General features: G+C 49.6%; 1 protein-coding gene across 1 annotated transcript; it reads left to right on the top strand.

Moving 5' to 3' along the window:
• Window positions 1-2848: 2848 nt before the first annotated feature.
• TUBA1B (tubulin alpha 1b) lies at window positions 2849-13598 on the top strand. The gene is made up of 4 exons (XM_081181456.1): window positions 2849-3000; window positions 8325-8547; window positions 8646-8794; window positions 12408-13598. The coding sequence occupies exons 1-4, from the start codon at window positions 2998-3000 to the stop codon at window positions 13386-13388; spliced, it is 1356 nt and encodes a 451-aa protein (XP_081037582.1). The 5' UTR covers window positions 2849-2997; the 3' UTR covers window positions 13389-13598.

The raw sequence follows: 13598 nt of genomic DNA, 5'->3' as shown, positions 1-13598 counted from the left end.
AGGAGGCGGGCAGGTGTGGATGATTCCCTGGTCCTGAATGGGGTAACTGTGCCCCTGAAGGACCAGGTGCGCAGCCTGGGAGTCATTTTGGACTCACAGCTGTCCATGGAGGCACAGGTCAAATCTGTATCCAGGGCAGCTGTTTACCAGCTCCAGCTGGTACGTAGGCTGAGACCCTATCTGCCTGCAGACTGTCTTGCCAGAGTGGTACGCCAAGTGGTTATCTCCCGCTTGGACTACTGCAATGCGCTCTACGTGGGGCTACCTTTGAAGGTGGCCTGGAAACTACAACTAATCCAGAACGCGGCAGCTAGACTGGTGACTGGGAGCGGCCGCCGAGACCATATAACACCGGTCTTGAAAGACCTACATTGGCTCCCAGTACGTTTCCGAGCACAATTCAAAGTGTTGGTGCTGACCTTTAAAGCCCTAAACGGCCTCAGTCCAGTATATCTGAAGGAGCGTCTCCTCCCCCATCGTTCTGCCTGGACACTGAGGTCCAGCTCCGAGGGCCTTCTGGCGGTTCCCTCATTGCGAGAGGCCAAGTTACAGGGAACCAGGCAGAGGGCCTTCTCGGTAGTGGCGCCCGCCCTGTGGAACGCCCTCCCATCAGATGTCAAAGCGATAAACAACTACCTGACATTCAGAAGACATCTGAAGGCAGCCCTGTTCAGGGAAGTTTTTAATATGTGACATTTTAGTGTAATTTTCATCTTTGTTGGAAGCCGCCCAGAGTGGCTGGGGAAACCCAGTCAGATGGGCGGGGTACAAATAATAAATTATTATTCTTATTATTATTGTTTTGGAAAATCAATAAAAAGCATTTTTTTAAAAAAAGAATAAAATCTTTAATCTTCTCACTCACTTGCGTTTTGTATTGCTTGCGAATCTCATTTCAAAAGAACCACCTTGCATTTGGCCAGACAGAGGTGGGGATGTTTCACAGAGCAGAAAGGCGTCGGCTCTGCATTGCGCAGGGGAGTGCAGTGAACAGGGGCAGAGATGCCACGTGGGTGCTGGGTGAGAAGCCAGGTCTCTTCCATTCTGCCTGCACACACAGACCATGGAGCCGGCAAAACGAGGGCACGCAAGGCAAAACATGGCGTTGCAAGGAGGTTCGCCTTGTTTCCCGCCCATCCTTCTTTCCCCGCTCTCCCCGATTTTACAAAAATGTAAATCCAGCTTCATACAATTGACATCCAGTACCCACAGCCGGGAGACCCAATCTCTGAAACTTCCCTTCGTTCAGTCCCATCTCCATCCTTATACAGGGCAGCAGAGGAGCCTTTGCTTGGCAGTCGTGCGTATTTGCATCTTCGCAGCCTTTGCTGCTTCTGCCCAAGGGCAGGAGAGCAAAGCCGGTCCCAGTGTCTCACGGTCTGCAGCAAACTCCAGAGATATTAATATCGTCGTGGCTGCCGCAGTTTTCCTCTGCAGGATGAAGCTGCAGCCACGCAGCGCACCGCTCAGCGTCAGCTCACCCCCGCTCTGCTCTGCAGTTCTGTCTTATTATTTATGGCATCCGGGACATTCCTCACTCATGCTCTGCATTTGGCTCCCCGTCCTCTTGTTGTTCCAGAGCCCTTTTAATCCCCTTGCACATGGCCGTGTTGTTTTTGCTTTTCCGAACGATCATCTCTATCTAGGACAAAGACTGGGGCTGAGTCTTTCTGATTCTTTTTTCATTAAGGAAGGCTTATCGACCTATGATGACGCTACGACAGGTTGGGCTAAGGTCAAAATAAAATCAAAATGCAACTGCGCTGGCCTTCCTTGAATTCCAGGCCTGTCTTATAAATCACTCAGCAGATCCAGCTACAAGGGGGATGGGGGAAGATACGCATATTGTATCTCAGCCAGAAAGCATGCGAGTTATTTGACCACCAAATATGCTGAGAAGCCCCTGCAGCTGTCCGCCATTTGTCTTCCAGACCCACCCACCCAATTCCAGCAGGATAGAGATCATTCTGAAGTCGGTTTTTCGTTTTAACGCCGCAAGCGACATTTTGCACCGTGCATTTCAATGCTGTTTTAAACAAGGCAACGATGGAATTGTCCTAAAGAATATAAGCCCTGGGTTAAAAAACAGAGACCTACTGGGGAAACTGTGGTTTGGGGAAGGTTTGCTGAAGATATGGCAAAACGCAGCCCCATTTCTCTGCTTCGATTTCAAAGGGTACAGCTTTTATGAATGCATGTGTCTGCGCACACGATTCTACTGCAACTGTTGTGTCCCAGACAGACGGCTTAGATAACACATTATAATCCAAAAGCGCCACTGTATCCCTATGGGGACAATAGGATGTGAATAAAAGTGACAGTGGCGCCATTCGAGTGGCCGGATGTCCCCCCTGCATTTCTTCCTACAGAATGACCCTTTGATCCTCTCCAAAAGCAAAGATAATTGCCCTGTTGAAGGATCAGGGCTCTCCCGTCTCCCTAGAGGGGGGGGGGGACTGTTTTGTTACATCACTCTATGAACAGTTGTTGTTTTTAAATAAATAAATAAAACACCCTGTGATCGGGAATAGTCGCATCAAGAGTTTTCGATGCAAGGAATTCAGCTGGGTGCTATCAAAGAATCTTCAAGCCTGTCCCCTAAAAAAATGAAGGATTCGCCCTCGTCGGAGAACAGGAAGAGTGGATCCCGGGAGCCCACACACCTCGCCGCCTCCCTCTCTTCTCCCCAAAACCCATCTTCCCAGCGAAAAGGGGGACATTGGTTTCAGCCAATCACGGATTGTGAGCTCACAGACGGACGTGCCCGGCTGCCCAATGGCAACCGCGCAAGCAGAAGGATTATCCTAAATGCATTGCCAGCCCAGCTTCCCCCGCCCAGCCCTGGGAGGGAGATGTGAGATAAAAGCAGCCGGGCGGCCCCTCCATCTCCCATTCGGTTACTTACATCGACTCTTAGCTTGTCGAGAGAAGTAACATCCCTGTTTTCTGTCCCTTCTTTCCTTCTCCTGCTTCTTGAAGCCCTTCCTCGTCGACATCATGGTGAGTGAGGCGAGGCAGGAGGAGGAGGAGGAGGAGGAAGCCGGAGTGGGGTTTTTTTGGGGGGGGAGAGAAGGGGTGCTTTTTTTGCAAAGGAGTAGATCCCAGGGTGGGGCGCCCCTCCGATGTCCAGGGAAGCGTGGGGCGAAGGGATCGGGGCGGGAGGGGGGAGAACCCGGAGGCCGGACTGGATTCCCCACTAGGAAAGCCACCGGCGATGATGGCTGGAGCGCGCGCGCAAGGATTACGGGATCCACCGCTTGGAGGGTCGGGTGGGGGCTGGGGAGGAGGTTTTACCTTAAGGAACATAAGCATCGAGAAGCTGGGGGAGCCCAAGGGACAGGCAGCTCGCCCATAGTGGCTCGGGAGAGGATGTGATGTGTCTGCTGGCGGAGAAATCGATTTGGATCTTGGAAAGGGCACGTCTGAAATAATAACAAAAACGCGAGGCGTAAAGAGGGGGCTGGAAAAGGATCGTGGCAGGAGCCGGGCCAGTCCTTGATCTCGGGAGGGAAGGTGGTGAGGTTTTCTTGTTGGGGGGTGGACGCTGGAGAGCCAGGGGTGGGGCGGAGAGAAGGTTCTAAACTGGGTGGCCAGGAGCTGGTGGTGGGCCTGGAGGAGGGCGATGATGGAGAAGGGGGGGGGGGGATCTCAAAAGACGGAGGTGCTGATGAAGGGGGCTTTTTCCCCTGCATTTTATGCCGTGCCCTACACGGTCCCGTCTCCCCGTTTCACCTTCCAGCCAGGTGGGTTCAGCTGAGTTGAACGAGACACGCGATGCGAAGCCGGGTCAATCCTCGGCTCTGATCCGACCCGTTCATTACCGCCTCCGGATTAATGGCAGGATTGGAAGAGAGTGTGTGTGAGATCGTGGCGGGGGGCGGGGTAGCATTTAGGTCGGAGGCAGCCCTGCTGCTGAATTGCAATTGCGGGAGCGGAGAATGCACCAGGTCGGCCCCGGTGGAACAGGGGGGCCGACTAAATGCGCCATTGGGCGCAATCAAGAAGGGCTTTTCCTCTGTCTGGAGGTGGGAATGCAAGAGGGCTCCCCGCGCCACTGCAAGATAGATGCCAACTTCTTAACAGGATCTGAAGGCTCTGCATGGATTACCTCCATATCCTAAAAGCCCTTAACATATAGTCCCCGTTATCCACTGGAATAGACATTCTTGCTGATGCCACTGGGGGAAAACTACTGGGGCCAAGGCTTGCCTCCCTATTATTATTATTATTATTATTATTATTATTATTATTATTATTAGGAATTGCAAGCCTTGTCATCCGAGATGCGTGGGAGGGGTTTTGCTAATTTCATTGGGTTATTCGGATTATTATTATTTCTTCTACGCTGGTGGTGATGGGGAGAGGTTGAAAAGGCGCATGGAGCCCCCCCTCCTTGGCTCCTCCCCCGCGCGCCTGCCGTTAACATTTTCCCGCGCTGCGAGGCTGGAGGAGGGGGCTGTTTGCCTTTGGCGCGCGGAAGGGGCGCTGAGCCCGCGCCACGAGGTCTGCTTCCGCTGCAGCCACAGCAAAGACGCAGCGGGTGCATATGCCTCCCCTTCCCCCATCCGCGAAGCAGTGCACACATCACATATTCTGTTTCGGCACAAGGGGAGGTTGCTCAATCGGGAAGGGGGAAAGCTCGCCAGGTTTTCCTGAAAGTAGCCCAAGAATTTTGGGGTGTTGAAGTTCAACAACATTTGGAGTGTCCTGGTTTTTACTTTTTTGTGTGAAATATGGCAACCCTGTCCCCTGCTTGCTTCTGCAAATCTCCCCCCCCCCACAACCTTTTGGAAACGTTGCAGAACATTAGGATCCAGAGCTCTATCTTTGCTATATTACACCCCCCTTTTTATTATTATTTTTGCAAGATTTCAGGACTGGACATAACAAAATCTCTAGTAATTGGAAAGAAGACCTATAGAAAGGTCAATTAAATATTCCTCCTTACAAAACTTCTTGTAGTCCTACTAGCGTAATTTGTTGGTTACAAATGCTTTTCAAATAGTTCATATACTTCTTCCAGTCTTCTGTAAATCTCTGGTCCCGCCGGTTTCGAAGTGCTACAAAGTAGATAAAGAATAGAGATACTGGTTATGTGTTTTAAATGTAACGGGGAAAATAAGAAACGTATACCAAGAGATTAGATTGGAAAATTTTCAGACAGGACTGATGGAAGTCAAAATGGTATGTAATGTTTATATATATATATATATATATATATATATATATATATATATATATATATATGAGAATGAGAAAGGTCAATTAAATAGGTGGGTGGAGTGCTACTTTTCCTCAGTAACACATATCCAGGATGGTAGGTCCTAGAGTTGGAAGGGGACCCCAAGGGTCATCTACCCCAACCCCCTGCGATGCAGGAATCTCAGCTAAAGCATCCATGACGGCCGTCCAACCTCTGCTTTCAGACATCCAAGGAAAGGGAGTCTTACTGAGCCCTTGGACGCTTGAGGAAAGCCGTGGCTGAGGCAGGCCGCCGAAACCAGGGGTTAGCACGACGCAGTGGGCTGTCCTGAATAATGAGGGTTAAATTTGGGGTCCCTGGGGCATGTTCTGCTACTGCCTAATTTGCCCTGCTTAGAATGTAAAGATAAAGGGACCCCTGACCATTAGGTCCAGTCACGGACAACTCTGGGGTTGCGGCGCTCATCTCGCTTTACTGGCCAAGGGAGCCGGTGTACAGCTTCCGGGTCATGTGGCCAGCATGACTAAGCCGCTTCTGGTGAACCAGAGCAGCGCACGGAAACGCCATTTACCTTGCCACTGGAGTGGTACCTATTTATCTACTTGCACTGGTGTGCTTTTGAACTGCTAGGTTGGCAGGAGCAGGGACTGAGCAACGGGAGCTCACCCCGTCGTTGCGGGGATTCGAACCGCCAACCTTCTGATCGGCAAGCCCTAGGCTCTGTGGCTTAACCCCCAGCGCCACCCGCATCCCTGCTTAGAATGACTAATGTCTGACATGCTCAAGAGCCCAATGGCCTCTCAAGTGCCATCTGTTGGAAGATTCAAAAGGCATGTTTCAAAGCAAGTGACACCCTGGGGTGTGTGGTCTGTGCCTGATGAGCACAAGTGGATTGCAGAAGGCATCTGACAGGAATCTACATCTAGGCTTGAGATAATCCTCGCCGCAGGCCGCCAGCAGATGCTGCACAGAGTAAATTGATTCTCGAAGGGTGGGGCTAGCGGTTTCCGGTCTCTGCTCTACACATGGGGGAAGAAGCCGATTCCATCGGCTTTTTGCCTTCCGAGTCAGCTGACGGCAAGTGGCGTGACCTGCTGGTTGCTGACTGCAGAGAGTACAGTCACAGCTTTGTGCTGAACAGCTTATTCATGCTGGTTTTTTTATAGACGGCAGAATTCCCCTCTGTGATTAAGTCTGTCTTAGTGCGGGAACTTCATTAGGCCTGCAAATGGAAGCTAATGTTTTAAAAAAATTCCTCTTTCAATATGGTGAGCTAGGCCTTGCCAGCTGAACTGTAAATGTGCCTCACTAGCAATCTTAACTGCAGCACGACGTTGCTCCCGTTACCAGTAAATTCGTGCAATTCTATTCTTTTTGATCCATTATACAGTGGTACCTCCGGTTACATACGCTTCAGGTTACAGACTCCGCTAACCCATAAATATTGCTTCAGGTTAAGAACTTTGCTTCAGGATTAGAACAGAAATCGTGCTCCGGCGGCAGCAGCAGGAGGCCCCATTAGCTAAAGTGGTGCTTCAGGTTAAGAACAGTTTCAGGTTAAGTACGGACCTCCGGAACGAATTAAGTACTTAACCCGAGGTACCACTGTATAAAGCACAAGGTTTCCTTCGCGAAAGTCTGAGGGAGGGGCCACACAGTGTTTGAAATTCCCATTGATTTGGGCGCGTTTTGCGACAGGGAATTTCAATAGCGTGAGCAGCTTCTGAGCTCTGGGCGCAGTTCTGCGCCTGAGATTTCAGATTAAAACTGCAGAGTGGAAGGAAAGGAGGAGCTTTTTCTGCCTCCCTGCTTCCAGATGCTCTCTGAAGACTGGAGAAGAGACCCTCTTAAGACTATTAGGGGGGCGGGCAGGGGAAGGACTAGACCAGGCACATCCCAACAGGTAGATAGTGATCTACCGGTAGATCACTGGACATCTGTGGTAGATCACTGGCTCCCCCCAAAGAAGCTCAACAAGTTTGGCTTCCCCCCAAAAAAGTTCAACATTTAAATAGCCCTGCACCCCCCAAAAATGGGGCTTTGGTCCTCCCTAAAAAAGCTCAATGACCTTGACCTCAACCCCCCCCAAAAGAGGGCTTTCCTTCCCAAAAAGGCTCAACAACTTTAATCTGCACCCCTAAAAAGGGGGTAGATCACTGCCAGTCTTTGTGAGTAGATCACAGTCTCTCAGGAGTTGGCCACCCCTGGACTAGAATACGTGAAAAATAAACTTAAGATTTTAGCTGAATTTTCAGCTTTGTATTCTTTTTATAAAAACACGCCTGGACATTCCATTGTTGCACCAATAATAATAATAATAATATAATAATACTTTATTATTTATACCCTGCCCATCTGGCTGGGTTTTCCCAACCACTCTGGGCAGCTTCCAATCTAGGTTTAAGATGTCATTTAGCTCCTCGCTTTCCTGTCTCCGTTTCTAGCACTGGGACCACATAATCTTTAATGCAAAGAGCCGTAGAAAAATACCAAAGCAATAAGGACACCTGCTCAACGCATACAGTCCCCAGTGTGGTTCAATAAACTGTTTATGAAGGGAAATGCGAAATGGGTCTTGATTCAGGACTGCTTGGAACATTTCTTCTAATATGAATTATCAAAACTTTATTCCATTTCTCACATGTTACTCTCAAAACTAGTTGGGAACTGTGTCCTATCGTACAGCTGGTCCTGATACATTGTGCTAATACAAAGAACTGCACCAGCAAGGGCCTTTTCGATGGAAAAGGACATTTAGGGTGGGGCCACCTTTTATGGGGACCTCCCGACACAGGTGTGTCCAGCCTCTACTTTGAAGTGGTTGGTTCAGACACATCTCTTTTTTGGCAGGTATTTGTGGGAAGGAAAGACCTGATTGCTGCTGCTATTAGCAACGTTGTTTTTAAATAATCGAGTTGTTTGAATGTGTTTCTATTTTATAATGTATCTTACCTAGTGAGCTGCTCTGAGATCTTCAGATGAAGGGTGGTATAGAAATTCAGTCAATGATCTGCTTAGCTACAAATCACCCTGTGGCTTTGTGCAAAGGGTTGTATGTAAATAACAAACAAAACAAACCTGCTAAATTTGTTCATCAGCTATTCCTCTCTCCTTCTTGCAGCGTGAGTGCATCTCCATCCATGTTGGCCAAGCCGGAGTCCAGATTGGCAATGCCTGCTGGGAGCTCTACTGTCTTGAGCACGGCATCCAGCCTGATGGGCAGATGCCCAGCGACAAGACCATTGGGGGAGGAGATGACTCCTTCAACACGTTCTTCAGTGAGACCGGAGCTGGCAAGCACGTGCCCAGGGCAGTCTTTGTGGACTTGGAACCAACTGTGATTGGTGAGCAAACAAGGCACTTCTAATAGCTTTCTAGCTGTGTTTGTGTCTACAGGAGGGATGCCAGAGGTCTTGATGCTTCCACTTGCTTCTCTCCACAGATGAGGTGCGCACTGGCACCTACCGCCAGCTCTTCCACCCTGAGCAGCTCATCACTGGCAAGGAGGATGCTGCCAACAATTATGCCAGGGGCCACTACACCATTGGCAAGGAGATCATTGACTTGGTCCTCGACAGGATCAGGAAGCTGGTAAATAACTTGCAGACAGGTTTTAATGAGGACCTGGGTGAGCTTAGTAGGATAAAGCATTTGAGGGCACCAGTGGAATGATCTCAGGCAGGCAAGCAAGCCCTGATAAGAATTAAGGAGTCTCTGGCAGTTTTGCGGTATGTTTATTTACAATTAACTTTCGCAGGAAGGAGGATGCCAAAGTCCAGCCCATCCTCTCTTTTACTTCCGTTGCTTTATAACCCTTTCAGCTCTTCTGGGTTGGGGAGAAGGTGGGTGAACTCCCCCACTCATCAAACAAAAATTCTAAGCGCTGCCTACCTCCTGGTTGCATAGCAACCCTCTCAATGTCATCTATCTCCTCCCCTCCCTCTGCCTGCGAACTCTCTGAGACTGCTGATCTATCCGAGTCTGGGAACTCTTGATGAAGGGGGCTGAATTAACCCACTCTTGCTCTGTCTGTGGCTGGCTGCAATCCCTCGTCTCCAGAGTCAGACTCTGGCTCCCTGTGTGCTGACATTCCTCCATCTCCAGTGTCAGACTCTTCCCAGGCGTTCGATTCAGCCACATCCCTGACAACCAGCATGGTGAGACGAACCCTTTCGGGGTGAGGTTTTAGAAGCTGATTATCTCCAGACTTGAGGATATGCAAGGGGAAGGGAATTGTGTGGCCTGAAAGCAGTGATGAAAGGCCATGGATGAGTGGACAGTTCAGCACTAAAGGGTCGGGTTCCCCTAACAAACCCCATTGGTGGAGGTCCTCTGCAAGGTTTCCCACTTGTGGAAAGGGGGTTCCCTGCTCTCCTCAATCCTTGCAACCACCGAAATCAACTCGTGTGAGGTTAGGAGAACTCCCAGAACAGTGTGTGGTTAAAGGTAAAGAACCCCTGGATGGTTAAGTCCAGTCAAAGCTGACTATGAGGATGTGGCGCTCATCTTGCTTTTCAGGCTGAGGAGCTGGCATTTCTCCACGGACAGCTTTCTGGGTCATGTGGCCAGCATGATTAAACCGCTTCTGGCACAATGGGACACCGTGATGGAAGCCAGAGCACACGGAAATTCCGTTTACCTTCCTGCCGGAGCAGTACCTGTTTATCTACTTGCACTGGTGTGCTTTCAAACTGCTGGGACAGAGCAACGGGAGCTTGCCCCGTTGTGCAGATTCAAACCACCGACCTTTTTGATCGGCAAGCCCAAGAGGCTCAGTGGTTTAGACCACAGCGTCACCTGCATCCCTACAGTACATGGAGGGAGGAGAGCAGGGATCATTCCATCTGGAAAGCTGAAATGCTTGTGCAGGCAAAAAGTTTGCCATAGCGTACAGCTGAAATGAGGCATTGTCTTTTAAACATTGACTATCATATCCTCAAATGCAAGGTGTCTATGACAAAAGTGTCTCTCGCTAAATGTAAACGAAGCATGAAAAAGACTATAAATTGTATTGTGGGAAGGGTAGAGGGGGGCCAAAATGTGTAGTCTCTGCCCCCCACCTCCTGCTGGCAGTCGCCCTGCCTTCCCAAAGCAGGCTAAGCAAGGCACTCAGCTTTGGGAAGGAGGCGTGAGGCTCTTGTAGGGTCCTAGAGCCCCCCCCCTTCTTCGCAGGAAGACTCTAGGACACTGCCAGAGCCGACACCTCCTTCCCTTGCTTACCTAGATGTGGGTGGCGCTGTGGTCTAAATCACTGAGCCTCTTGGGCTTGCCGATCAGAAAGGTCGGCAGTTTGAATCTGCACAACGGTGCGAGCTCCTGTTGCTCTGTCCCAGCTCCTGCCAACCTAGCAGTTCGAAAGCATGCTAGTGCAAGTAGATAAATAGATACTGCTGTGGTGGGAAGGTAAACAGCGTTTCTGTGTGCTCTGGCTTCCATCCTGTTGCGCCAGAAACGGTTTAGTCATGCTGGCCACATGACCCAGATAGCTGTCTGGACAAACGCCGGCTCCCTCAGCCTGAAAAGCGAGATGAGAGCTGCAACCCCATAGTCGCCTTTGACTGGACTTAACTGTCCAGGGGTCCTTTAACTTTTACCTTTACCTCCTTTCCTTGCTTACCTGGCTTTGTTTGGAAAGGTAGTGCAAGGGCTGGGGAGGCAAGGTCCAATGTTGCCAAGGGCTGCCAAAAAAGGCATTGAAGCAACGTGTTGGACCTCCCTGTTCTAGAACTTCAGAGAACAAGGAGTGAGCCTTTTCTCATACCCAAATTCAGCTGCAGATTGGAATTTGTTTTGGATTTACATAACCAGGTGCTTTTTCGGGGGGGGGGGTGCAGGGGTACACATACCCCTAAACATTTTGTGAACCTTGGACTTTTGTCAGTTTACTATATTTATTTCCCCCGATTTGAACTATAAAATGGTGAGTTTCTTGAGTCAAAATGAGATTACCCCTAAACATTTTTTAAAAGAAAGAAAAAGCACTGTACAGTGGTACATCGCAAGACGAATGCCTCGCAAGACAAAAAACTCGCTAGACGAAAGGGTTTTTTGAGCTGCTTCGCAATACAATTTTCCCTATGGGCTTGCTTCGCAAGACGGAAACGTCTTGCAAGTTTGTTTCCTTTTTCTTAACACCGTTAATACAGTTGCGACTTGACTTTGAGGAGCAACTCACAGAACGTGGTGTGGTAGCCTTTTTTGAGGTTTTTAAAGACTTTGGTGATTTTTGAAACTTTTCCAAAACTTTCCCGACACCGTGCTTCGCAAGACGAAAACAATCGCAAGAGGACAAAACTCGCGGAACGAATTAATTTCGTCTTGCGAGGCACCACTGTATAACTTGGATTTGTGAAGGCTTGGAAGTGTGGAGCCATAACAAGCTTCTGCCCACCTTAGCTACCCAAGCTCCCAGATCCATCCTGGTTGTTCTGCCTATGTAAACACTAGCCTCTGCCCTTTGGTGAGGGCAAGCATATTTAAACACAAATCACCATGTGAGCGATGAAAGGGATAAGGGGGGGGGGTTTGGAATCCTCAGATGAACCGCAATCAGCATGAGACATCTGGGGAAATCTGATCATGAAAAGCAGCCAAGACTTAACTGCAGATGCATGAGGGAGTTTTGAGTAGATAAATGCATGGTTTAGTCTGAGGTTTGCCAGTGAAATGGTATTGATGTGAAGAAGTCCTTGAGGGCTGTGCTAGTAACTTTTACAGTGGTACCTCAGGTTACAGACGCTTCAGGTTACAGACTCCGCTAACACAGAAATAGTATCTTGGGTTAAGAACTTTGCTTCAGGATGAGAACAGAAATCGCGCAGCAGCGAGAGGCCCCATTCGCTAAAGTGGTGCTTCAGGTTAAGAACAGTTTCAGGTTAAGAACGGACCTCTGGAAGGAATTAAGTACGTCACCAGGGGTACCACTGTATTTAAAACCAGCATCCTTTCAAAACTGCTGTTTCTGCTGTGGCATAACATGCCTAGAGAAGCACACCTGGAGTTTAGTGTTAGTATTGGGATCCAAAACAGTCTTGAAGAGATCAATGTATGAGGCTGTTAATTTGTTAAGTAGGGCCAGGAGTCAATTTAGTTGCTGAACGTTGATCCTGCCTGTTAAATTATGTGATAGGGCTTGCCTTGCAATAGACAAGTGTTAGAATTTTTTAAAAATCAGCACTAAATCTTGTGTGGTTATTTCTAACAGGCTGACCAATGCACAGGTCTCCAGGGCTTCCTGGTCTTCCACAGCTTTGGTGGGGGCACCGGCTCTGGGTTCACGTCTTTGCTGATGGAGCGCCTGTCCGTTGACTACGGCAAGAAGTCCAAGCTGGAGTTCTCCATCTACCCAGCTCCCCAAGTCTCCACAGCTGTCGTCGAGCCCTACAACTCCATCCTGACCACCCACACCACCCTGGAGCACTCCGACTGCGCCTTCATGGTAGACAACGAGGCAATCTATGACATTTGCCGCAGGAACCTGGACATTGAGCGCCCCACTTACACCAACCTCAACCGCCTTATCAGCCAGATTGTGTCCTCCATCACGGCCTCCCTGCGATTTGACGGTGCCCTGAATGTAGACCTGACCGAATTCCAGACCAATCTGGTGCCCTATCCCCGAATCCACTTCCCCCTGGCCACCTACGCCCCGGTCATCTCAGCTGAGAAAGCTTACCATGAACAGCTTTCTGTAGCAGAGATCACCAACGCTTGCTTTGAGCCAGCCAACCAGATGGTGAAATGTGACCCTCGTCACGGTAAATACATGGCCTGCTGCCTGTTGTACCGTGGGGACGTTGTTCCCAAAGACGTCAACGCTGCTATTGCCACCATCAAGACCAAACGTAGCATCCAGTTTGTGGACTGGTGCCCCACCGGTTTCAAGGTTGGTATCAACTACCAGCCCCCCACGGTGGTCCCCGGGGGCGACCTGGCCAAAGTGCAGCGTGCCGTCTGCATGCTGAGCAACACCACAGCCATTGCTGAGGCCTGGGCTCGCCTGGACCACAAGTTTGACCTGATGTATGCCAAGCGTGCCTTTGTCCACTGGTACGTTGGGGAAGGGATGGAGGAAGGCGAGTTCTCGGAGGCCCGGGAGGACATGGCTGCCCTAGAGAAGGATTACGAAGAAGTGGGTGTGGATTCCATTGAAGGAGAAGGGGAGGAGGAAGGAGAGGAATATTAAGCCTGTTCTCCATCACTTCTGCTGCATGGCTCATCTCCACGGTTTTTTCAGCTTAACACACTTAGCATACCTGTTAACTGGGGGAGTGTTGTCTATGAAAAAGTGCAGCGGTCTTCACTAGGTTATCTCTCCATTCCACTATGTGATTATGTCAATTTTCCATGTCTTTTAAAGTATCATCATGTCTGTGAAATAAATGCTTTAAAAGGA

The sequence above is a fragment of the Podarcis bocagei genome (genome assembly GCF_964188305.1).
Source record: "Podarcis bocagei genome assembly, chromosome: 2".
In the NCBI taxonomy this organism is placed as follows: domain Eukaryota; kingdom Metazoa; phylum Chordata; class Lepidosauria; order Squamata; family Lacertidae; genus Podarcis; species Podarcis bocagei.
The sequence above is the reverse complement of the archived record's forward strand: the minus strand, read 5'-3'. Positions and strand labels throughout refer to the sequence as shown.

What these genes read in the sequence shown, in the direction of transcription:
- TUBA1B (XM_081181456.1), top strand. An exon ending in CTTGGAACCAACTGTGATTG is followed by an intron (nt 8,548 to 8,645) that starts GTGAGCAAACAA and finishes TTCTCTCCACAG; the next exon opens with ATGAGGTGCGCACTGGCACC. An exon ending in TCGACAGGATCAGGAAGCTG is followed by an intron (nt 8,795 to 12,407) that starts GTAAATAACTTG and finishes TATTTCTAACAG; the next exon opens with GCTGACCAATGCACAGGTCT.